This window comes from Netta rufina, assembly GCF_964035555.1.
Source record: "Netta rufina genome assembly, chromosome: 20".
Lineage (NCBI taxonomy): Eukaryota > Metazoa > Chordata > Aves > Anseriformes > Anatidae > Netta > Netta rufina.
Genome location: NC_140144.1, coordinates 1,088,909 through 1,111,499, shown reverse-complemented (window position 1 = coordinate 1,111,499; position 22,591 = coordinate 1,088,909). Strand labels below are relative to the sequence as shown.

Genomic DNA, 22,591 nt, shown 5'->3' with positions numbered 1-22,591 from the left:
TCTTGTTTGGCTCAGTGTCCCCAGTTCACTCCGCGCACCTGGCAGATAGACCTGTGTGGCTCTGGGAGGGGTGAGGTGTGACATGTGCCTAGGCTTGATGACCACTCCCATGAGAAATGCATGGCTAGCAGTGGTCCCCTGTGGCCACTGGAGAGCAGGGTCCTGCCCCCCATGCAGCTGCCAGCCCACCTGCTGCAGGCAATGCAATTGCGGGGCAGGGAAGAAGGGTCCCAGGTCCCTGTCCATCGCTGCCTCCTGGCCCTGCCCTGGTATCTCCGAGTAAGCAGCAGCTTCACCTAGTCAGCAGGGCCAGTGGGGCCAGGAGCTGTGGTTCACAGGAGCTGTTTTCATCCATCCTAGTGCTATCTCCCCTTCCTGCAATGCCCATTAATCCTGCTCCTGTTTCCCTGATGTGCCAGGCAAATTGCCAAGGTGGTGAATAGCAATTTTTCTGTCCAGTCAGGTATTTTAGTAGCAATTAAATGAAATACTGCTCCTTCAGCTCAGCACAGGGAGAACGTCTGGTGCTACCCCTTCCCTGTTCTGAGGAGTGGGAAAACAAGAGTTCATTGAGTTTTTGAGGTGTTTGTAGTCAGGATCTGCTCTGGCAGTACTGTATATGTTGTCCAAAGCAGGTGCTGTGTGGAACTCACCACTCCATGCTCTGCACTGCTCCCATCCATCTCCACCCCATCCTCCGTCCTCCTCTCCCACTCCTCCAAAGCCCTCTCCTCAGGGAGGATGAACACTCCCTACAGCCCTGTACTGCAGCTTCAGTCCCTTCCCAGCATGTCAGGGACGCTGCTGAGACATGCCCCAGGGCATGGCAAGTGGTGCCTCTGCAGGGACCAGCTCTGAGGTAATGTGGTCTTAGTGAAAACTGAAGTAAGGCAAGGTGGCTTGAGGATAGCAAAGGTTTTGCATCCCCCCCAGCATCTTGGGTGGGTTTGGCTCTAACTCTCTGTGTTGGCACTCTGGGCTCCCACAGCACCCATGGGTGCTCACTCCTTGTCCATTACAGCTTATTCCTGAGGAGCAGCATGGTGAGCCTCTGAGTGCACCCTTACAGGCTGAAAACACTGGGGAGCCTTCCAGGGAGGGATTTGTTTTGCAGGAAGGGTGCAAGGCCCCTGAGTGTCCTTGCTGCAGCACCTACCCCAGGAACAAGGCAGGCAGAGGTGGCCTGTCCCCTGTGCATTTCTCCTGCCCTGTGCTACCCTGGGGGGTTGGAGTCAGGGCCCATCTCTGCCCTGGCCTTTGCACCTTGTCACTGGGCCTGGAGCTGACACATCTGGAGGGGGACACAGCTCCAGGAGCCCATCTCGATGTCTGCAAGGCTGGCACAGGCAGCCATCAGCTGGCACAGATCCTGCGTCCTCTCCCACCTGTGGCTGCCCAGCCCTGCAGGGCTGTCACTTGACTGTGGCTCGGGGGACAGCCTGTGCCAGACCTCTGCACCTGCCTGTCTGGAGAGGACAAAACTCAAACAAGCTGAAAGCCCTGAGGCAAGCCACTCATGGAGGCATGCAGGCTGGGGAAGCCCAGTGCTGTGGTGGTGTTGCTTGAACAAACCCACCAAACAAGGAGGCAGGCAAGTGCTTTAAGCTGCAAGTTGATTTATTTGCAGCCTCCAGCATGGCCCAGCGGAGCAGGGTTGGGAGCAGTGTTAGCCTCTGCATTGACAGGGATGGGAGCTCCTGTGCCATTTCTCCCCCTTTTGCATGGACAAACCAGTGCTGCTGTGGGAACCAGCACTTGGTGGTCTGCGGCACGGAGCAGCAGGGCTGCCCACCCCCTTGCTCAGGGCCAGCTCAGCCATCAGAGCGGGTTGCAGAGGTGACTCTGGGAGAAAAGCCCTGACTGGTGCCAGCTCACAGCAACATTGCTGGGAACACTGATGAGGGAGGCAGGTTGTGAGCAGACTCAGAGCAGCTGCCACGTCACCTGGCTGGGGGAGGAGGAGGAGGAGTGACCTGCTGAGAACTTGCTGGGCTGTGTTTGCAGAGGCACTGGCAGTTTTCCAGCAGGAAGCAGCTGCCTCCTGGCCTCTGACAGGTCTCTAGGGGCTGTATCAAAGTAGTCCCCATCCCTGGCAGGTGAGCAGCACCCCCGGCAGCCCAGCCAGGCAGTGACAAGGCCACGGGTTGCATTTTCCAGATGTGACCATCCCAGCACAGTGGCTCCTGCAGGATGTGAAGAGAAGGCAGCTATGCTGCTCTGGTGGCAGCAAAGACCTGCCCCCTGTCCCCAGGGAGTCCCAGTCTCTCTCCTTGCAGTGTCGCCATGACTCAGCTTGGTCATGGTAGGCCACAGGGTGGGAGCTGTTGCCTGCTGGGGGCTTCACTTTGCTTCTGTGCAGGGCCGGATCCTTCTCCCTCCTCACCTGTGGCCCTAGGGTGGCTTTGCTCCTGGCAGGAGGCAGGCAAGAGCCCCCCTGACCACACAGCTGCCATAGCTGATGCACTAGTGCATGCATTGCATGCTCACGTTGCTGGCATTGCCACTGGGGCTGGGGCCCCATTAGCCCGGGAGGTTGGGTGTCACCTGTGTACAGTGTGAGTGCTCATACCAGCCTTCAGTGCTAATTAATTTCCCTCTTACGTTAACTTTTATCTGCTGGACTTAAACACCAAGGGAACTTCCTGTGTTCCATTGTCACCCGGATGTCCTCCTTGATTTATTTTTTTCATATTTGTGTTTTGGCACAAATGTCAAAAAACATTTTATTCGGGGCTGTAAGTGTCAGCAGCTCAGCACCTCTTCAGACCAGCCTGAGGTGGACAGTGCGGCAGGTGCACTGCTTGCCCTGGGGCTGGTGGCAGCGGGTGCCCCAGGATGGTTCTCCCCACGTAGAAGCTGGAGGCTCTGACATGGGTCCTTAGGGCTTGGGAGAGCTGTGCTGAGCTTACCAGCCCGGATAATGTATTGGTGTGAGTGTATGTCTGTGCTTGCGTGTGTGTGTGTGTGTACACAGCTCTCAGACCAGCGTTTCCTCCCATGCACAGGGCCAGTCCCATAGGCTCTTAGCTAATGTTCACCCTGATGTTTGTTTTTCCACACTGGCTGTGTCAGCTTACTTGGCCCTCCTGCACAGGCTGGCAGCCGGGCTGTCCTTAGGCTCAGCTCCTGCGTGTGCCTCTGTCTATGGGGAGCCACGGAGCCTTCCCCAGCATGGCAGGCACCTTGTCCCAGCCCAAAGCCCAGTGTCAGGTGCTGCCTTTGCTCACGCTGCACTGAGCTAGAGGCAGATCTGCCTCTCACTGCTCTGTCTGCACAGGAGGCTTGGATGGAGCATCCCCCACCCCCAGACCTCCTCAGCACATCTGGGCATGGTGTTCTGGGCCATGCTTTGGGTACTGTTTTATGGTATGCTCCTCTTGCGTGTCTGGCAGCTGGCCTGTACCATCCTGCAGGCTAGGCTGCATGGCTGTGCAGTGTCCATGACAGGGGGTGCTGTGGATTTGGGAAAGTGCTGTGGCCAGGCGAGCTGCAGCAATTTGCAGTCCCTGTACCCTGGGGCCAGCCTGGACCTCACCTCCCCACCCCATCCTGGGCTCTGAGCCTGAGGCCAAGGTGTGACCATGGGGACGTGCCACGTCTGTTACTGCGGTGCACACAGGAAGCGCATGCTGTATGTGTGCATGCTTTAGGCTGCCAGCATGGGCATCTGCCTCAGGGTCCACGTGCAGGGGGACCCACAGGCTCAGCCAGTGCAGGTTGTCACAGAGTGCTGCAGAGGGTCCTATCCTGGCAGTTCACCCTGCAACAGGAGGTGCGCCCCATCATCTGTCTGCTGGTGCACAGGGCAGGGTTTCAGAGGGCTCATGGGGCCCCAGAGCTGTCACAGCAGAACAGGGACCCCAATCCCCAACAGTGTGCCCACATGGCAATATATGCTCACTAACCAGTGATTGATTAAACATCGGGAGCTTAATTAGATCAGTGCCTGTCTGTCTCACTCCTAATCCCAACCCGTGACAGCTGCACAGGCACAGCTCGTTCCTTAAACAAAGATAACAACCTTTTATATATTGCAGGCTGAGTTTTATTTAACTGGTTGCTGGGCACTGGCTGAGGATGCCAGGACCATGGCTTCCAATTGGCCTTGTGGGAAACAGTCACCTGAATTTCAGGCTGGGTGTCACCCTGCAGGGATGTGGGGTGTCCTCATCCCCGAGGCTGCTGGCTCTGCTGCCCTGAAACCTCCTGCACTTAAGCTGCTGATTTTTTTTTTATTTTTTTTTTGGTGTGTGATTTTAAGTCGAATGTGGCCTTGAGAGGGAGGTCAGGGCAGGCAAGCAGCAGACAGGCCAAGTCCAGCTCCTGTGCTTAAAACCCAATTATTTTTCCATTGCACGTTAATTCACCTCACAAGTGCTCTGCATGGCCAAGCCCTGTGCTGAGTCTGGAGGGGCCAGCTGCAGGCACAGGGGTCCCTGTGACCCAGAACCCCGCTCTGTGCCTGTGCCTAGCAGCTGGGGCAAGCTGTTCGCTGCTGCCTTCTCACAGAGGTGTGCCTTCTGAAACTTTTGATTCCCCTGTTGCTTTCTGTCCTTAGTTTTTTCAGTCTGGCTGTTGCTTTCTTCTGTTAATGAAGAAATTATCAAGCTCTGGAAGCAGCTATGACTTGCTTCTCATGCTCCTAATGCTTTTAAACTATCTGCATTAAGTGCCTCCAGCCTCTTCCCAGCCGTGGCGTGCAGGAGCATACCCTGAGCAAATCACACCAGATTGCTGCTGTGCACACGGCGCTGGGCTTCAGTGGATCAGGCTGCTGTCCTAATGGGGCCTCATTGGAGATGTTGAGAAAACACCGCCTGCACAATAAACCATTGCAGCAAAGGCAGCTCTGCTGTCCTTCATTAAATTGAGATGGCAGCTCTGCCAGCCTGAGAGCGATTAGTGCGATGCCCCACAGGGTGTGGAGGGGGCAACAGGTGGCCAGTGCAGGGCCATAGCAACCATCACTGCCATGCCGCTGCACTCTCTGTACCAGCAAGGTAACCACACAGCCCCACGGCGAGGACACTTTGGGTGACATCACACCTGGCGCCTCTCTCCCGCTGGGGGGCAGAGACGCTGTTGGTGGCCCTCGAGTGATGCAGGCACAGGTAGCTCTGGCACCTTTATCCTGTGTCAGAGTCCTCTGCTGCGCTGTGCCTGGGTGCAGCAGTGGCTGCCCTGTGCTCGTCCTGGGCATGCTGCAGGGATGGGGACGCAAAGGAAAGCCCCAGAAGCTGGTGTTCCCCTTCTCGTGGGGTACTCCTGAAGTCAGCACCCTGCTGCTCCAGGGCTGACCTGGCACTGCCATCCCCACAAGCAGGCAGGGGGCACATTCCCTAGCATGGCCCTGGCAGCTGGGTGCTTTTGGGGATGCAAGGGATGACAGGAATGGCTCCCAAAGCGTGGGATGGTGCTGGGAGCCTGACTCATAACCAGGCTGGGGGGCAGCTGGGCCTGGCCCTTCTCCCGCAGGGCCCTATGGAAAGCTGGGGCACTGGGGGGAAACGGCGGGGTCACCTCCACAGCGGTAGTACCCAGGAGCAGTGGCAGGGTGCCCCCTGCTGCTCTGAGCCAGCTGGGGACTCGGTGCCTTTCTGAGCCAGGCATCCATCTCTGTGGGGCCAACCTCTCTGTGTCTACACAGTGCCTCACGGGTGGGCACATCTGGGCATGGCGAGGTGAAGAGCAGGGCTAGGCCAGCTGCACTGCCCCCATCCCACTGTGCCTGGTGTACACTGAGCAGAACCTGCCCAGTTCTGCCTCGATGCCAGCTTGCATTGATCATTAGAACACATGCTTAATTGCTGTGGTTTGTGAAGGCAGCAGTGCTGGTCAGGGACAGCTTGCGAGCCAACTAGGTGCCTGGCCCAAGGGCACCTCCAACCCCTCTGCTCTGCCTGATGTGTGTCTTCCTGTCCTGCAGCAGAGCCATGTCCCCGGAGCCTGGACTGCACCCTGCAGCGACGGGAGTTCTGCCCACCAGGCTCAGGTGCCTGCGGCCCCTGCCTGCCCCAGTTCCTGGAGGATGACAAGGGACGATGTGTCCAGAAGAAGATCTCACTCAGCGGTACGTCCATACACCCGTCCTGCAACCCCTGCCTGCCTCTGCCTGCCCTATGGACACCCACCCCGTGCCCTGGTGGGGGGCAAGTTCCCATGTTCCTGCCTGTGGCCCCAGCCCTGGGACTGCATCTGTTGGCCTGTGACCCCACCTGACCCCTGCTGCCCATCATCTGCCACCCCCACTGCATTGCAGCCATGTCCCTGCCAGCACCTGGGCAGCCTCAGCTCTGCTGTGTTGCCCCAAGCCCCACCTTGCCGCAGGTGCAGGGTGGTTTTGGAGCTGGCAGCAAGTGTGCAGAGCACTGCCCTCCCCTCCACACCTTCCTCCAGCCACTCAGGCCTACAGTGGCTGGGCTGGCAGCAGCACAAATGGCAGTGCTGGAAACTACAGCTGCTGCAGGGCCCTGCCAGGACCCATGGGTGCCACCTGAGGGCCCAGGGGCAGAAGGGGCCTGGGTGGACACAGGGATGCTCCCGTGCTGCCTGTGCTGGGTGGGGGCTCTTTGGAGGAGCAGAGGTGGTGGCACAGAGGCCCAGGCCATGCAGCAGCAGAGTAGTGGCTCTGGGTGCACAGAGCCTTGTGCAGACCTGATGCAAGCAGGTGCCCACAGCTAGAACCACCATGTCACCCAATCCAGAGCTGATCTGTGCTGGCATTTGGGTTTTAAATACCTGGTTCACCTTGGTTTGTAACACTGTCCTGGTAACACTGGCCTGTGGTTCAGGCCCCTGTGTGCCATAAGCACTGAGTGTGGTAAGGCTTCCCCAGCCTGGCCTGGGCTCTTTAGTGCTGCAGCTCATGGTAGCTCATGGCAGAGTTCACCTTTGCTCTTTCCTGTGCTGCTTTGACCCTCCCCATTCTGCTCCATCCCTGCCTCTCCATTTGCATGCGGAGTCAGCAAGGGAGACCATTCTTCACAGAGCAGCTGTCATAGTGAGACGGAGACAAGGATCTGCTTCGGGCTGCCATCTCTTCTGATGACGTTTTAACAGCCTGGCATTCGCATGTGGAGGCTTTGAGTCAATAGCATGAAGTCTGCTGGGTGAGAGCCCTGTCCAGCTGTGCGCAGGGCACTGCAGGCTGCAGGGTGCCTTGTCCCCCTGCTCCTTTTGGGAGAGACCATGGGGCTGTGGCACAGCCTGAGTTGCTCTGCAGAGGGCAGAGATGATGACAGCATCCCCAGGGAGCAGTAACCTGTGGTTGCCCAATCCCAGTGCCATTCAGCACTGTGCTGTGGAGGTGCTCCCAGCGTGGCTGCATGCAGCACTCTGCCCAACATGCCCACGGCACAGAGACACCCATCTTCCCGCACAGCCTGTGCAGGTGGAGCCAGGTATGTGAGTTGTCTAGGGTGACCTTTGACTCTGTGTGGTTTGGAAAGCTTCAAGCTTCTGTTCTGTCCCCACCGCTGCCCCCATGGCTTTTCTTGCAGATTCAATATCCAGGCAAAATAAAGCTCTAACTACATCTCCAACCAATTATTTTTGCTTTTACTAAAATCAAGCAGCCTCTTTGTGTTGGGAAGGAGCCAGGACCTGGCAGTGCCCACGCATACTGCTTGCTTGGAGGTGTCACTGGGGATGATCTGGGTATGTGACTGGGGCTTCTGCACTGCTATGGCACTGCCACATGGCATGTTTTGGCTTTTGTGTGCCAGATGCTTTTGCACAGGCCCTCGTGCACCTGGTGCATGTGTGAGTGCAGTTTGGTGGGTGGCAGTGCTCCCTAACCAGAGCTGGACCCCTGCGCATGGAAAGCGCTGCTGGAAATGCAGCTGGGAACAATACAGAGGAAGGAAGGGCAGCTTTCTCAGAGCATCACTGGGTACCAGCATCCTGCTGTGCAGCCGCAGTTACCTGCCAGGCACTTTGGGTGCCTGTGGTTGCCCTGTGGACAGGTCCCTGGAGCCACAGGTGTGACACAGAAACTTCCTGGGAAATGCAGGGTGGAGACAGAGCCACACTGAAGCAACTGTTGTGCAACAGAACTGTCATGCTGCTGTAGTCAGGGGCAAGAGTGTTCCCTGCAAACCAGTGTGTTCCTCCAACCACCCCTTTTCACTTGCTTTTCACTCCTTCAGCCCCCAAACCTTCTTGCTAAAGGGTTGTAGGCTTTTCAATGGCCAGCAGAGCCCAGGATCTCTCCTGGCACCCAGCTGCTGTACTTGGTGGCACCCTGCAGCACTGGCCCAAGGGGTTGGGGCATGGTGTTGGCATGCTACACAATATCCCTGCTGGCACAGCACAACAGCGTGTGACACGGCCCTTCATAGCAGTCCCAGGGACAGGGAAGCACCCAAAATCTTCTGGGCAGCTTGTCACATCCTGGGACAGACCACAGCAGTGGTGCCAGGCTGCGCAGGAGACAGGCAAGCAGGTGGGGAGGATGAGTGCTCATGCACCTCCTAAGTCAGAGCCATCTATGTCAGTGTTTGTGTTTCAAGCAGTACCATGAAATATTCAGGGGAGCGAGCCTCCAGTGAATGGCCCCAGATTTGTGGAAGGCTGAGCAGGTGGTCACATGGGCTCCCTTGGGGAGATGGGGAGGGCCAGGGGTCCTGGTTGTCCCACAAGTGCAGGGACCGTGCCACTGCTGGCTTGCTCCATGCCTTGGCAGGGCCCAATACATGGGGCTGAGCTGCAGCAGGACCCAGAGCCAGCTCCCCCAAATCCATGCTGCCTTGTGGAGGGATGGGGTCATCCAGGGGGATGGTTTGAGTTCTGGTTGTTGTGCATTGAGCAGCTTTGGGATCCTGCTGTAGTGCTGTTAAGGCAGTGAGACCTGTGTGGACATGAAGGCTGTGGGGACCTGGCAGGTGGCAGCACCCAGCCATTGCAGGGCAAGTCCTCCAGGGCAGCATTCAAGCACAGGGCTCCTGGCACAGGTTTCTGCTCCCTGCCCCTAGCCCATGGCTCATCTGTCTTTATCTGCAGATGTCTTCCCCAGCCCATGCTTCCTGCATGCAGACATGCAGGGGGCAATCCTTCCTACCTCCTGCATCAACCTCCTGGTAGAAAGATCACCCCTTAAATTAGAGGGAAGAAAACCAAAGCAAAGTGGTCCTGGCTCTGTGCTGCCTTTTGGCTGTCAGTCAGAGGGGATGGACTGTGCTGAAACACAAGTGCTTGTGAGAAGGTGCTGGCATGATGTCTGGGCTTGGTGCTCAGCAGCAAGCAGGGGTCCGACAGACAGATAGGTATTCCACACAAAGACTCTGCTTCCAGGGGTGCTGAACGGCTCTCCTAGCGGGCTGAGGTTTGTTCTGTAAAGTCTTGGGAGTGAATTTCCCTCTAGGAAGGGCTGCACATGTGCCTACATCTCCATAGCAACCCTGCTCTGTGCCAGCATTGGTAAAGAGATGCAGGGCTGCAGCAGCATCCTTTCCTTGGCGGTAAACATGTAGGTGCCTCTGCTGGCCTTGCTGCCAGCATTGTTCCAGCTGCAGTTTAAAGCAACACCACCAACTTCTGGCTCCCACTTCAGCCCTTTGCAGCAGGCCAGCCTGGCATTGCAGCAAAGGTGTGGAAGAAAACTATTACCCTCCCAAATCCTCTTTTAGCATTCAGGGGACCAGCAGCATCCCGAAGCACCTTTTGTAGAGTGGGTGGCAGGGAGGCACCAATTCTTCTGTGGCTGCTTTTGCATCCTGGGCACTGACCCTCCATCTCCAGCTGGCAGCAAGCAGCAGCTCCCAGCTCTCTCAGTACAGCCAGGAGATTCTGCAAGGATGCAGAGGAGCTGTGATATCTGCATTGTGGAGGGGAAGATACAATGCCAGCTTGGAAACAGGGTGGTTGCCATGTCTCAAGGATGCCTAAACCTTTAAAAGGGCTGCCCACGCAGTGTGGGCAGCCCCTTTAAATGGTTAGGCATCCTTGAGACACTTGCGACTGCCAGTGACGCTGATCCTGGGATCCCAGCTGCTGCGGTGCTCGCTGCAGCACCATTCCCATGATTGGCTGCAGCTCCCAGCAGGAGTGTGGGCAGGAGCCAGGGTTCTTCTCCCTGGCGCACCCACTCATGCACACAGGCAGCCAGGCCGGCACTGAGAGCAGCAGTGTGTGCTGCTGGCTTGGCTTTTCAGGGCAAGACGCGCTGCTTTGGGTCTCAAGCGGATAATGCACGTGAGCCGCGTGTTCCTCCCATTGGTGATGGCATGCATGGGCGTCCTGGTGTACCCAGCGCAGCACCAGCACAGAGGTGAGATGGGGTGCACTGGACTCTCTGTGGAGCATCCTGCAGCAGACTGCCTGCAGACTGCCTGCTCCTCACTGGCGCTCCCTGCTCCAAGGTCACCTCGGGGTTGTGATGGGGTCTGAGTCCCCAGATGATTGCCAGTGCACTGTGGGAAGAGCAGGGCTGAATCCATGTGCCGTTTGAACATGCTGCGGTGGGTTTGTGTTGAGGGTTGCAAGACGCGGCTTGTACTGTCAGGTCCCTGCTGCTGCGTGCTGCTGCTCAACCCCACCAGCACAGAGCCTGCAGCAGGGCAGGGTCTGGCAGAGATGGGGCTGAGCCCATCCAGGCTGGGGGAAGCGCTTTGGGAAGAGGGGAAGGGGGGATGCCAGCCCCACTTGCTGCACTGCCCTGCACTTGGGAAGGCATCTGCTTACCTGGAGCAAGATGGTGTGAATAAGTGGATTTGTAAAAATTTTATGACTTCCCATGGGGGCTGGGATGTTTACACTGTCAATGCCAGGTTTCCTCCACCTGGAGCAGAAGACTGCACATGTCCCTTCATGCTCTCTGCTGTACCCAGACCCTACATGGTGAGACCCCTGCACACTGCAGAGTCATGCACAGGAGACCACGGGCAGGGAGCGCCCCAGGCTGGGGTTGTCAGCACTGCGTGCCAGCCCGGCTGGGCCTGCCTGCAGGCAGGTGCTGGCAGCCCCCATCAGAGGGCACCCACACCCCATGCAAGCCTAGGGCTTGCCTGGTGTGCACCCTGTGCCTGGGTGCGTGCTGCATGTCTGCTGCCTGCCCAGCGTGCCCACTCTGCTTCGTTGAGGGAACTCAAGGTATTGGCTCGCAGGACAGCCTGCTCATGGGATGGCCAGTATCTCCTTGGAATGACAGCAACATCGTGGCGTACCTGGTTGCCCTCCTCTGTGGGTGCTGCTTTCAGCTGCTGGCACAGGTGCTAGGGACAGCTGTGGCCATCCTTCTCTCTAATGACCCCCCATGCATCTCCCTGGCCTCTCTGTTTCCACCCCTGGGCTTCAGCAAGGCTCAGTCCTCAGTTTCAGCAAACTCTACCAGAGACTGCCCTGCATCCCAGCCCCCTGAACTTCCACACATAGGGCAGCCCCCAAGTTTGCCTTCACCCTCATACAGGGTTGTCCCAAATTGTGGTGCAGGGCCACTGCACGGCACCAGCTGTGGGCAGGGCTGAAGGTGGGGTCTCTGAAGCCCTACATGGGGTCTCCCCAAAGCTGCCAATGCAGCAGGGCAGGTTTGGGACTACAGCTCCATCACCTGGGGAGCAGCTGCTGGTCTGAGGCTTCACTGCAGCAGTTCTACTGCTCTCAGTGCCCAGTGAGATCCTTCGTCAGTGCCATGCTGCTGCTTGCCATGCCCTGTAAATGCTGCAGACATGGTTATCACTGGGGAAAATCTCTGCTGCTATTAAAATTAAATGCTTTTAAAATTTAATGGCCAAAAATGAAAAGGTCTGTATTCATTTCAAACCAAGTGAAATAGGGGTATGGGGATTTTTAGCAGCTGAAAGGGAACTTAGAAATAAAACTGGTTAATGCAGGTGAGTCACCTGACCTGGAATCTCCTAGCAAATCTGAAAATGAGCAAATGGCAAATCTGCTTTAATGATTTTAGTGCCACTTTAAACATTGGAAAGGGTTTGAGCGCTGTGTCCCAGAGCACCTCAGGAGCTGCTTTCATCCCTTTCTGTATGGTTCTTCCAGCATTTTGTTGTTTTTTTCTTTTTAGCATCTGCCCAAGGCAAAGGGTATCACAGCACAACTATGACATGGGCTGCACACCCCGTTACCAGAGGCACAAATAACAGCCCAGATTCCCTAAGCCTGAAGGTGACCACAGGTCTGCATAGGCAGGGCCATTCCCTGGAGTCCCTTGGCACAGCTGATGTTGGAATGGAAACAGTCCTTGTCCTAAATGTGGCAGAGAGCCCACACAGGGCTGTCCCTGCTGGGCACAGGGCTGCCCCCATGGTATGCAGGGGCTGTCCGGCTTGGCCCCTTCCTGGCAGGGAAGCCTGGCCACATGTCAGCACCTTGGCACTGCAGTGCTAACCTCTTCATCCTGGCACTGGTGGCACAAACCCAAACCTCCTGCTGTTGCCTTCACAGCTTGTGCTACTTTGCAAAATGCCTTGGCAGTGGAAATCTGGGTGTACGAGCCAGGCAAAATGGGCATGTGCAATGCTCCAGCTGCAGCATCCCTTGATGGGGACAGGGACTGGGCCCTGGGCTGGGAGGTTCCTGGGGAGCTGGGGTGGAGGGATTCAGGGAGATCAGTGGCTCTTCATACTAATTTTGGAGCCTTCTGCATGCACGTTTAAAGCAGGTGCTGAGATACCTGGCAAAGCACATGATTCCAGAAAGCAACCGAAGTGAGGTTCCACGTATGACGGCGAGTGCTAGCACAGGCAGGATGAGGGCTTTGCCTCCCTTGGCTGAGCACAGGTTAAATGGGTCATGTTGGTGCAGAGACACAACCTCCCTGTTCTGACGTGCACCAGCCCTGGCCATGGTTTCATTTCCTGTGGGTTAAGGTTGTCTGACCCGTGGTGTCTCTGTTTAAAACTGATTTTTGGCTTGAGCAGACAGACAGCAGCTCTGAGTCACAGGGGTAGGCGGGGGCGGCAGAGGGGTCTTTGTGACTGGCTGAGAGGGAATCAGTGTTTATTTCCAAACACTCAAAGCGATGACAAATTCCAGAGGAGCTGTAATTGTTATAACCTTGAATTATCCAGGAACCAAACTGCCTGCACCATGTCGCCTTTGTATGTCTTGGTTTACCCTCCAGGGTTTCCCACTGGGGACAGCCTGAATGCAGCAACTGAGAGGCAGAGGCAGCAGGAACAGGGATGTCTTCTAGCTTTGAAGTTGAGTTTAATCCTGTTAAAAGCCATATGCGTGAGCATACGTTCTGCCTGGCACTGCAAGCATGGGGTGGTGGTTCCCCTCCTGCTCTGCCAGTCTGTGTTATCACCCTGCAGGTGGGCACCCCCAGGCTGGCAGGGACCTGCCTGTGCCCCATGCTGCAGGTGGCACACTGCTCATGGCTCGGGTCCTCACCAAGTCAGGTTAACATAGCTGAGGGCTGCCCCACCATGAAATCCCCACCAAGGCCTTGGGGATACCTAGTGGTTCCCGCTGCACGGGGCGTGGGGCTGGGGGAGGAACTGGCCACTACCCCATTGCTCATGGGACTGGAGAAGCCTGTGGCAGTCAGGAAGCAGAGCACAACACTTGCCTGGGCAGGGGCTGAGTGACCTGTGAGCCCCGTGGAGGTGAGGAGGAGCTCAGCCCTATGCAACACAAAGCCGCAGCAGCAGGGGTCTGCATGCACGGTCCCAGCCTCCCCCAGCCACTAGCCCTCTGGATGAGTCCAAGACCCCTGATGTGTACAGGAAAGTTTGGGACTGGGGCCAGCATTCAGGTGTGTCTTCACTGGCCTTGAATTGGCAGTTCTGGGCCTGCAGCTGTTCTGAGATTTGCCCCTGTCAGAGCTGTCCCTCACACCCCACAGCAGAGGAACAGCTTCCAGGTGCCTCTCGCAGTCTGGCTTGTGTCCCTGTGCTCTGCGCTGTGATGGAGTGGGACACATGGTAGCTCCTGAGCAGCACATGCTGGTGGCTGACTGCTCCTGCGGGACTTCACAGGGACCACGGGCTCCTCCATTAAGGTGGTTGTGGCTGTGGTTGGTTGCTCCCTGACATGCAGCCTCTGGAGTTTGTGGCATGAAAACTTTACAAAGAGTGGTTAGGAGCTTTCTCAGCTTTGGGACCATCAGTGTGCCAGAGAGCTACATTGGACTGGGGATGGACTCTAAATAGCAATGTGAGCCCCTTCTCAGGCGGATGCTCGATGTGGTCTCTGGGCTGGGCCCTCATCCTGCATAACAGGAGTGACTCCATGGCTCTTGTCCCAGGGCATCCATTTCACACACATGTCTCTCTTGGTGTAGGGAGGATGTCTGTTCCCAGCTTAGAGGAAGAAATTGATTTTCTGGCAGACGTGCTGGCCAGGCAGGACGCTACTCGACCCCACGCACTACAGGATGGCAAGCCCAGGAGTAAGTGCTACTTCCAGTCAGTAGAGTCCTGCTCAGAACTGGGGAGCTCATGGGGCAGGAAATCACACCCAAGTTTCCTGCCAGTCCCTGGCTGACCGGGACAGAACAACAGTGCCAGCCTGAAGCCACCAGGCGCTGCACAGCCCTGCTTTTGGAGGAGGCTGCTGTTCCTCCCCATGCAGGGATGTCCCCTGCTTGCCAGGGATGTCCCCTGCTTGCCCAGTTCCTGGCCCTGAGTGACTTGGGCCAGGCCTTCCCTAGCTGCATCCCTCTCAGGCATGCATCTGGGCACCAGGCATGCTGCTCTGCTCACACACAGCTTTGTCCCATAGCCACCCCAGCCACCACTGGGAGACAGCGAGTGCCCAGCAGGTTGAGAGAGGAGCTTCTGCGGAGGGGCCCAGCTGGCAGCAAGGCAGCTGCCACCCTCTCCACCTCTACCAGCACTGCAGCAACGAAGTATCCTGTGGAGGCATCCCCCATCCCTTCGAATGACGACGTGGTGCTTGGTAAGGCCCACAAGACAGATGTGGGAGGTCTCACACCCTCACCTGGGAAACATAGGCTGGCAGTGGCCACGCTGGTTCTGCACTGCTCTAGGCAATGCAGGGTGGGCGCTGCACAGCTGGGGCTCACCCCATTGTCCCCTCCACAGGGCTGATCGTGGTGTGCACAGTGGCTGGGATCTCTGCTCTGATTGTGGCTGCAGTCTGCTGGTGCAGGTAAGCACAAACCTGCTGGTGCTGACAAGTCCTTCAGTGTCCTTGTTCCTGGGAAGCTTGTTTCCCCTGTTCTCCAGGGCGTGGGGAAGTCTTGGAGTAAAGGTAACAGCTGTCCATGCTGGTCCCACTGCAGACATGCCACTGCCCATCTCCACCAGGGTCTGTGCTGGAGGGCAATGGTGGGACACCCCCACGCCAGGCATAGACCATGACTCCTGAGAGCGCTGGTACATGCTGTGAGCATCACTTTGGTACTGGGTGCTGACTCCCGTGGCGTATTGGTGGCTCATCTCCAGCTCCCTGTGTACCCATGGCCTGCAGGATGGAGGTGGCTGTGACCAGGTCCCCACACAGTGGCAGAGCCACCTGGCCTAAGTGTGCAGCCGGTCACAGGTACCATCACAGAGAACAGGGATCTGTGTGGGAGGGCTGGGGCCCCCAGGAGGACCACTGGCTCCCCTCTGCGAGTTACTGCTGACATTGCTGTCCTCTCCCATCGCCAGGCTGCAGAAGGAGGTCAGGCTGGCACAGAAAGCAGACTACTCAGCAGAGAGAACAGCCAGCCCTCTCCCCTATGACAAGATCTCGGTAAGGTGCCCACCTCCCTTCCTGCAGGGATTTTGGTGCTTGGGCCAGGCATATGTCCCCCCACATGGCAGAGCCCCCCCAAGGTAGCTGCCGTGGGCCCGGGACTCTCCAGAGCCCTGCCCTCACAGCTGCCATCACTCTCTCTGCAGCCTGGGGACAAGACGCTGGCTCAGAGTGCCCAGATGTACCACTACCAGCACCAAAAGCAGCAGATGCTCTCCATGGAGAAGTAAGCAACCTTTACCTGGAAACAAAGATGTAGCAGCTCCAGAGCTGCCACAGCTGTGCCACAGGCTGAGGATCCCAATAGCCTGTGATGAGGACATGTGGTCTTTCTGCAACCTCTCTCCACAGGCATAAAGAGGAGCCCAAGGTGCCAGACTCAGCATCATCCGATGAGGAGAACGAGGATGGAGACTTCACTGTGTACGAGTGCCCTGGGCTGGCTCCGGTAAGGTGGGCACGGGATGGCTGGGGCACCTGTGAGCTCTGCAGGGTGTGCTGGGGGGACCCTGTGCCTGTGGGGTGGGCTCAATCAGATGCCCAGGATGTGTGGCTCATCACAAAGAGCCTTTTAAACTTGTCCTTCATCAGCCCCTGAAATGGTCTAGTCCCTCTGCCTTCTCCCTGTCTCCCAGTCAGCTCCCAACAGGCCACCAGACTCCAACAGGCAGGAACAGGGCTCCCCAAGAAGGGGCAGGGACTGGGAAGTGGGGATAGCCTACTGCACTGGGATATGGGCACGCGAAGGGGTGGCTCATCCTGTTGGCTTGTGACCTCTCAGACCCAGAGGGGGCATTTCTGACCCTGCAGCTCGAAGGGGACCCTGGGGAAGGGCAGCTCCTAACAGCCCTGGGTACAAAGAGCACAAAGAGGCCCCGAAGGAGCCTTTCACATGGTAATGGCTGCGGAGCCCGGCCATCAGGGCCCAGATTAAGGGTCATCATTACATCTTTACAGGCCCATTAAGGGGCAGTTGATGGCAGTCTGGGCAATGAACCCCATTCCTGCCAGCCAGGTTGCTGGACATTGTGGTATGGGTTTCTGGGCCCACAGCCCAGCACCTCACCCCACCGCTGTTCAGGGTTGGCCAGAGGATTCCAGCTGGGGGGCCAAGGCCTCCCACCCTCGGGTGCTGCTGTGCTGTGCCCTGGGGCTGGGGTCCAAGCCCGGCCCCATGGGATGGGGAGGCTCAGCCCCACAGCACGGCCCTGACCTTCTGCTTTTCCCCTCCATCCCACTCTGCAGACTGGAGAAATGGAAGTGAGGAACCCGCTGTTTGACGACTCGTCCCTACACCCCCCAAACCCCAAGTTGCACCAGTAACATCCCCCCCTCCCCACACCCAAGCTCGCTATGGACTGTGTGCGGAACGGCATGGCCCAGGCGCCACAGGGTGCCCATGCTGGGCCGAGGGGCACAGGTCCCTCTGCCAGACTGTTCGACGCCTGCCCAATAAACACCCACTAACAGCTATGGGAGGGGGGGGTCGCCCCCGTTTCCAGCGTCCTTGTCCTCTTTGCCGATGTGATCGCGTCCCTGCCATCTGTTCGCTGCTCCAGCTCCGGGGAACGCACCAGCCCTGCAGGGCGCCCAAGGGCAATCAGTGCCAGTGACGTCGGGGCCATGGCGCTTCCTCTGTGTTGTGCTTTGAGGAGGGCTAAGGGCTGTTTCCCAATGCAGCTGGGGACGATCAGAGTGGGATTTGGGGAGCAGGCTCAGGGCTGACAGTGTTGAAGATGCCTGGACAGCCCAGAGGAATGGGTGCTGCCAGTCAGCTGCAGCTGGGGCCAAACTGCTGAAAGCCCCTCCAGGAGGGACTGAAACTTTCCTAGGAGTTGATGGCATCTCTGGCAGCTTCAGCGCTGACTGGCACCAGGACCTGCTCAGTCCCCTCCTCCCCAGCCATGTTAGCAAAAGGCAGGAGCAGGAGGGAGCTCAGGCAGGTTGTAGGCATTGCTCCCCGCAGTGCTCCTTCAGCCGCCACAGGGGCCACACTGTGGTGCCTGGCCAGGAGGAGGGGGTCTGCCTGGGTCCCTGGGCCAGCACTGTCCCCTCTTTGGGGCTGGTCCTTAGAGGCCCTGGGATGCAGGCCCTGGCAGTCCTGGTGCCACTGCACACCCTAACCCCCCTCCCAGCAAGGTGACAGGGCCTGAGGGACCCCATGCCCGGGCTGTGCCCACTGGAGATGGAGGATTCCCTAGAGGCCCTTGCTCCTTGCTGGAATCTCACCCCAGGCATCAATGCAGTGAACAATCAGAAGGGGTTAAGTATTTTGGTTTTAAACCTGTGTAGCTGTGGAGGAGGAAGGAGAGAGAAGGGCAGGAACACAGACGGCCAGGAGCAGTAAGCAAGTCACAGTGTCTTTCCTGCACTGCTTCCCCAAGCCACACAGAGCCTTTGGAGTGAGAACAGTCGGGCAAGCATAGCTTTGCCCAGTGCAGAGCAAGAGCAGCCAAAATGCTCCCTCCACATGCCAGCATTTCCCCTGGCCCCTGCCCTTGTCCAAACCCACACCCTTGCCCAGTGGAGCCCATGTCCTTAGCAGCATCCCCACACCCCCTGGCCCATTGCTCTCTCCAGACATCCCATCATGGCAGAGGACAGTCTCCTCCAGTCCATCTTAGGGTCCAGGGCCCCATCTGAACCCTCTGCCCATGTCTGTATGTCTGGGTGGAGCATGCAGGAGAGGGATGAGTTGTGCTCTTGCCAGTTGCTGCAAGCACATCCTTGCTCAGAGCCTGATGCTCCAAGTCCCAGAGCGTCCCTGCTGCACTGGCCACAAGCCCTCTAGCACAGGGCTTGGGATGAGTTTGCAGATGTTTTCATGTCTAGCCCCTGGTGTGGACCATCATAGCCACCGATGACCTGCTGCACAAGGGAAGCCTGTTGCAAGTGCAGGAGCTGTTGCCAGCGCAGCCACCCCCCAGCAGCTATGGCATGGCGGAGACAGTGGTGTGGCCCTGTGTTAGCATGGTGGAGGTGCAGGGTTGTCTCCCCACAGGGCTCAATGGCAGCAGTCATCACTGCACAGATCCTTTCTCTTCGCCGTGCTGTTACATGTGGGTTGCTGCCCCTCTCCCCAAGACCATTGTTGTTGTATGGATTGTAGTTATTTTAAAAGGAAATTTTATTAAACAACCATGTTTGAGACCCATGTGAGTGTGTGCTGTGGGGCTAGGCGGGCTGTGCCCTGCTGCAACTTTGCTCTGTTGCAGGTGCTTGGATGTGGGTCCTGTGCTGGGACCTTTGTGTGTGGGGGGGTCTCCTCTGGGGAGGAGGGGATGCCAGGGGCAGGGAGGGCAGCTGCCATTCCCCCATCCCAAAACCTTCCCCGAGAGAGCAAGAGTAACTGCCTGCCCTCTTGCTCTAACAGCAGAACTTTCAGGGAGCCAACTTTCTGGACCATGCCCAGGGATTTTCCTAGACCCAGCAAGAACCATTTTACTTTCTTGCTTCTCAGATGTATGTGTTTGCCAGAACATCCACTCCATTGGGACAGATTTCCCTGGAGAGGTGTTGAGTGGAAGCCCCCAGCTGTGTCTGCCTGCACCCAGCCCTAAATCACCCAGGGCAAACCCTCCCATTCTGATAATCTCTCACCCCCCAGGGCCGGGCCCTTCGCACCTCAGTGGGGCTGGCAGATAAGGGCTATCGGTGCTCCCTCCCACCAGCCATTGTGTAGCCATAGGAGCTCCCAGCCCTTTGATCACGCCAGCCCCCTCACACTGATAGAATCTTGTCTCCTCCGGGTTTCGGTGCTGCAGGGTCGGGTGCTATTGTGCAGCCCTGGGCGGGTCACTCCCTGACTCATCACTGAACCACCAGTACTGTCAGGGTGCTTTGCTCGTGCCTGCTCATGGCTGTCCTGGCCACCCCATGGCTGGGGACCTGGCCAGCATTACCCACATCCTGCCACCATGCCAGGCTCCCCAAACTTGCTGGGTCCCCAGCCAAGTCTCAGCCTGGTGTGTTTGACCTATGAACACTGTATGGGGGACACCGGGGTCTCCAGTTGCACACAGGGCCATTATTTGCACTGCCCTGCTCACCAAGCCCCACCAGGGCTCACCCCTAGGAAAACACAGCCCTTGCATGATCACCCCCTCCAAGGTCCCCAGATTCATCTTTCCTTTGCTCTCAGAGCCAACTGCCTCTCAGAACACACCCAGTTTGGGGGGAAGTCTTAGCTTTGAGTAGGAGACTGCTGCTCCTCCTGTAGCCCATTACAATGGGAAGACCCCCTTACTCAGGGCCCCATAGTAGCAGGTGCCCCATGTCCCCCAGGAAGTCATGCCTCTGCTGCATGACTGGGCACAGAGGATTCATTTGTCCTGGGACATCACTTCCATGATGCAGACATCCCAGGAAAGACCAGGGCCAGGTACAGGGTCTGTGCTCAGTCCGTCTGCCTGTGCTTCTATTTCCCCACCTGTAAAAAGGCAGGGAGGAAGGGCTGGCAGGTTTGAGTACTGCAGTGATGTGGATGATACCCAAATTATACCCCAGGCTCTGTACTGCAGGGTTCTCTTTGATGAAGGCACAGCTCTGGACCAAACCATCCTCCAGGACTTCCATTTCAGCTGGGTTGGTAAGCACCAAGCCTCCTGCCTGTCCTCCTGGAGTCAGCGAGACTGAAGCAGCTTACAGAGCCCAGGAAGCAGGGGCTCCTGCTGAGCAGAGGCAGCAGGGTGGGCACACAAGGGCAGAGCTGCTGCACAGCTCAGCTCAGAAAGGTCCCAGCCCACTAACACTTACCCTAGCAGCCTGAGAACCCACCACCCGCATGTGAGGCTGCAGCCTCTCCCCAGCTGTGCCTCCTAGGTTGCTACCACTGTGGGACAAATGCTTCTCAGTCACAATTCCGTTCGCAAAGGCACAGGCCAGGGCACAGACTGAGAGCCCTCTCCTGCCTGGCCCTGCATGCCTGGCCCTGGCACCTCTTCTGGTGCAGCCAAGCAAACTGCAGTGGCATGGAGGAGCTGTGCTTCACACACACACACGGACACACACAGACACAGACACACACAGACACACAGACACACACAGACACACACACACACACACACACACGATGATTCTGGTGTGTAAATGGTGATGTTTGGGTCTAGCTGTGCTGCATCCCCACCAGTACAGGGCTGCAGCCTACCATATGACTCTGCCTTGGTTGCACTAAGCATGAAACTGCAGCATCCAGCACAGAACTGACAGCTGTGTTGTGGATTGACAGTGAATAAAACATCATCTTTGATCACATACTCTCTTAATATCTTCTGTCTCCAAACCAGTGCAAACCGGTGCCAAACCAGCACACCCAGCAAAGGAAAGAGACAAATGTTTCTGCATTTCTGTTGCCCCAGCTTGCTACTATCCTACTGAGCTGGGGAGGACATGCACAGTTCTTTCCAGTAAGCTTTTTCTAGTGGGATCCCAGTGATCTCTGGCTGATCACAGAGCTTGGCCTGCCAGGATGGGCTGCAGCCCAAGCCTGGGGACAGAGCAGGAGGATCTGCCCTGAAAGGGCAAAGAGATGCTGAGCTCGAGCCACTGGCACACACTGACCCCCACCTTACGCAGCCCCAGAGATCACCCTATTGAAATGTACAGGGGACACTGAGAAACCCCACTGACTCGCTCCACATCCCCCAGCTAAAACCATCACCGCCACAATGGGCCCTGCTCCTACAAAGGGCCAGTTCAAAGTCAACGTCTCCCTTCCCCTCCGCCTGTATATGAAAGGGAGCAGGAATGTGTTTGAGGCCTTGGCGGGCAGCAGGCTTGGGCTGCTTCCTGGGGGGATGGAGAGAAAGATCAGGTTGGCAGGAGGAGGGGGCCCGGCCCAGGAACAATAAATCAAAGGGAAGAGGAGTTACTGCCCAGCCGAGGCATCTTCTGAAACCCTGGGGCCGCAGCTGGAGCCCGGAGGAGCCAGGGCTGATGGCTGCGATTGTGTCCCGCAGCGAGACTTCCGCAGCCCTGCCTGTGGGACCCGCCGGGCTGACGGCCCCGGCCCGGCTGAAACACGCACCTGCAGCCGTGACTGGGGCAGCGGTGAGACAGAAGGGCACTGGTGGGAAGGATTCTCACCTGTTGTTTCTCACCCCAGGCAGGTCCTGCAGACACGGTACTCACTCAGGATTGCCCATGTCCCCAACTAGCTTTCTGCATCCTTCAAGTTTTTCCTGGTCATTTTCCTTGTCTGCTGTCCTCTTCTAGAACTGCAGGATCGGGGCAGGTTGGTAAACGCCCAGTGAAACCAGCAGGACTCAGGAAGGGCCCAAAATCCACCTCACTTTTTCATTTTTTCACTTATATGAAAACCATTAGAAAGGGGTGTTTCCAGTTCCACTTCCCCCTTGTGGCAGGGCCCTGTGCTGGGCTATGGGCTGCCACTGGTGCTGTGGGTGCTAGCCCTGGGCAGCTACCCCTGCTCAGTCACCATGCACAGAAAACAGCAGCAAAAACCAGCAGCAAGCCGCCTTCATCTCCAGCCTGCCAGAAGCACTGCCACAGCACGCAGTGATAGGGAGGGTGCTCCTCAAGCCTATCTCCTTGGCATAGCTCAAGTGTGAGACTGCAGAGGCTAAACAACAGCTCCCAGTAATCTGGGTTAATAAACAGGGAAAGGTGCTGGATCAGGCTGCCCTTGCCCTAGCTCCGTCAGCAGGTCAGTAGGTACCAGGCCTGGCTGGCCCTGCCTGGCCCCAGGAGCTGCCATGGGGCAGGTGCATCCCAGCTTGAGCCTGACCATCAGGAGCAGGCTGTGAGGAGCATCCTGGGAAGCTTCTGCCAGGGAGGAGGGAATAAAGGTGAAAATGTCTCGACCTGGGACCCAATAACTCCATTGCGAGGAAAGGAAAGCCCTTGAGATAGAGAAAATATCAAGCACGTCCATTGTGGAGTAGATCAGCCCGATAGCGAAGGCTGCAATTAG

At 57.4% G+C, this 22,591-nt stretch overlaps 1 protein-coding gene across 1 annotated transcript in view; it reads left to right on the top strand.

Moving 5' to 3' along the window:
• The window catches only part of NPDC1 (neural proliferation, differentiation and control 1), a 29,745-nt gene extending 10,942 nt beyond the window's left edge, over window positions 1–18,803 (top strand). The window contains exons 2-9 of the mRNA XM_084298911.1: window positions 5,927–6,070; window positions 14,240–14,347; window positions 14,680–14,856; window positions 15,003–15,069; window positions 15,573–15,657; window positions 15,807–15,886; window positions 16,012–16,108; window positions 16,906–18,803. Of these exons, the coding sequence (XP_084155037.1) occupies window positions 5,927–6,070; window positions 14,240–14,347; window positions 14,680–14,856; window positions 15,003–15,069; window positions 15,573–15,657; window positions 15,807–15,886; window positions 16,012–16,108; window positions 16,906–16,983 (836 nt within the window). The 3' untranslated portion in view covers window positions 16,984–18,803. The remainder of the gene's footprint in view (window positions 1–5,926; window positions 6,071–14,239; window positions 14,348–14,679; window positions 14,857–15,002; window positions 15,070–15,572; window positions 15,658–15,806; window positions 15,887–16,011; window positions 16,109–16,905) is intronic.
• Window positions 18,804–22,591: the final 3,788 nt, after the last annotated feature.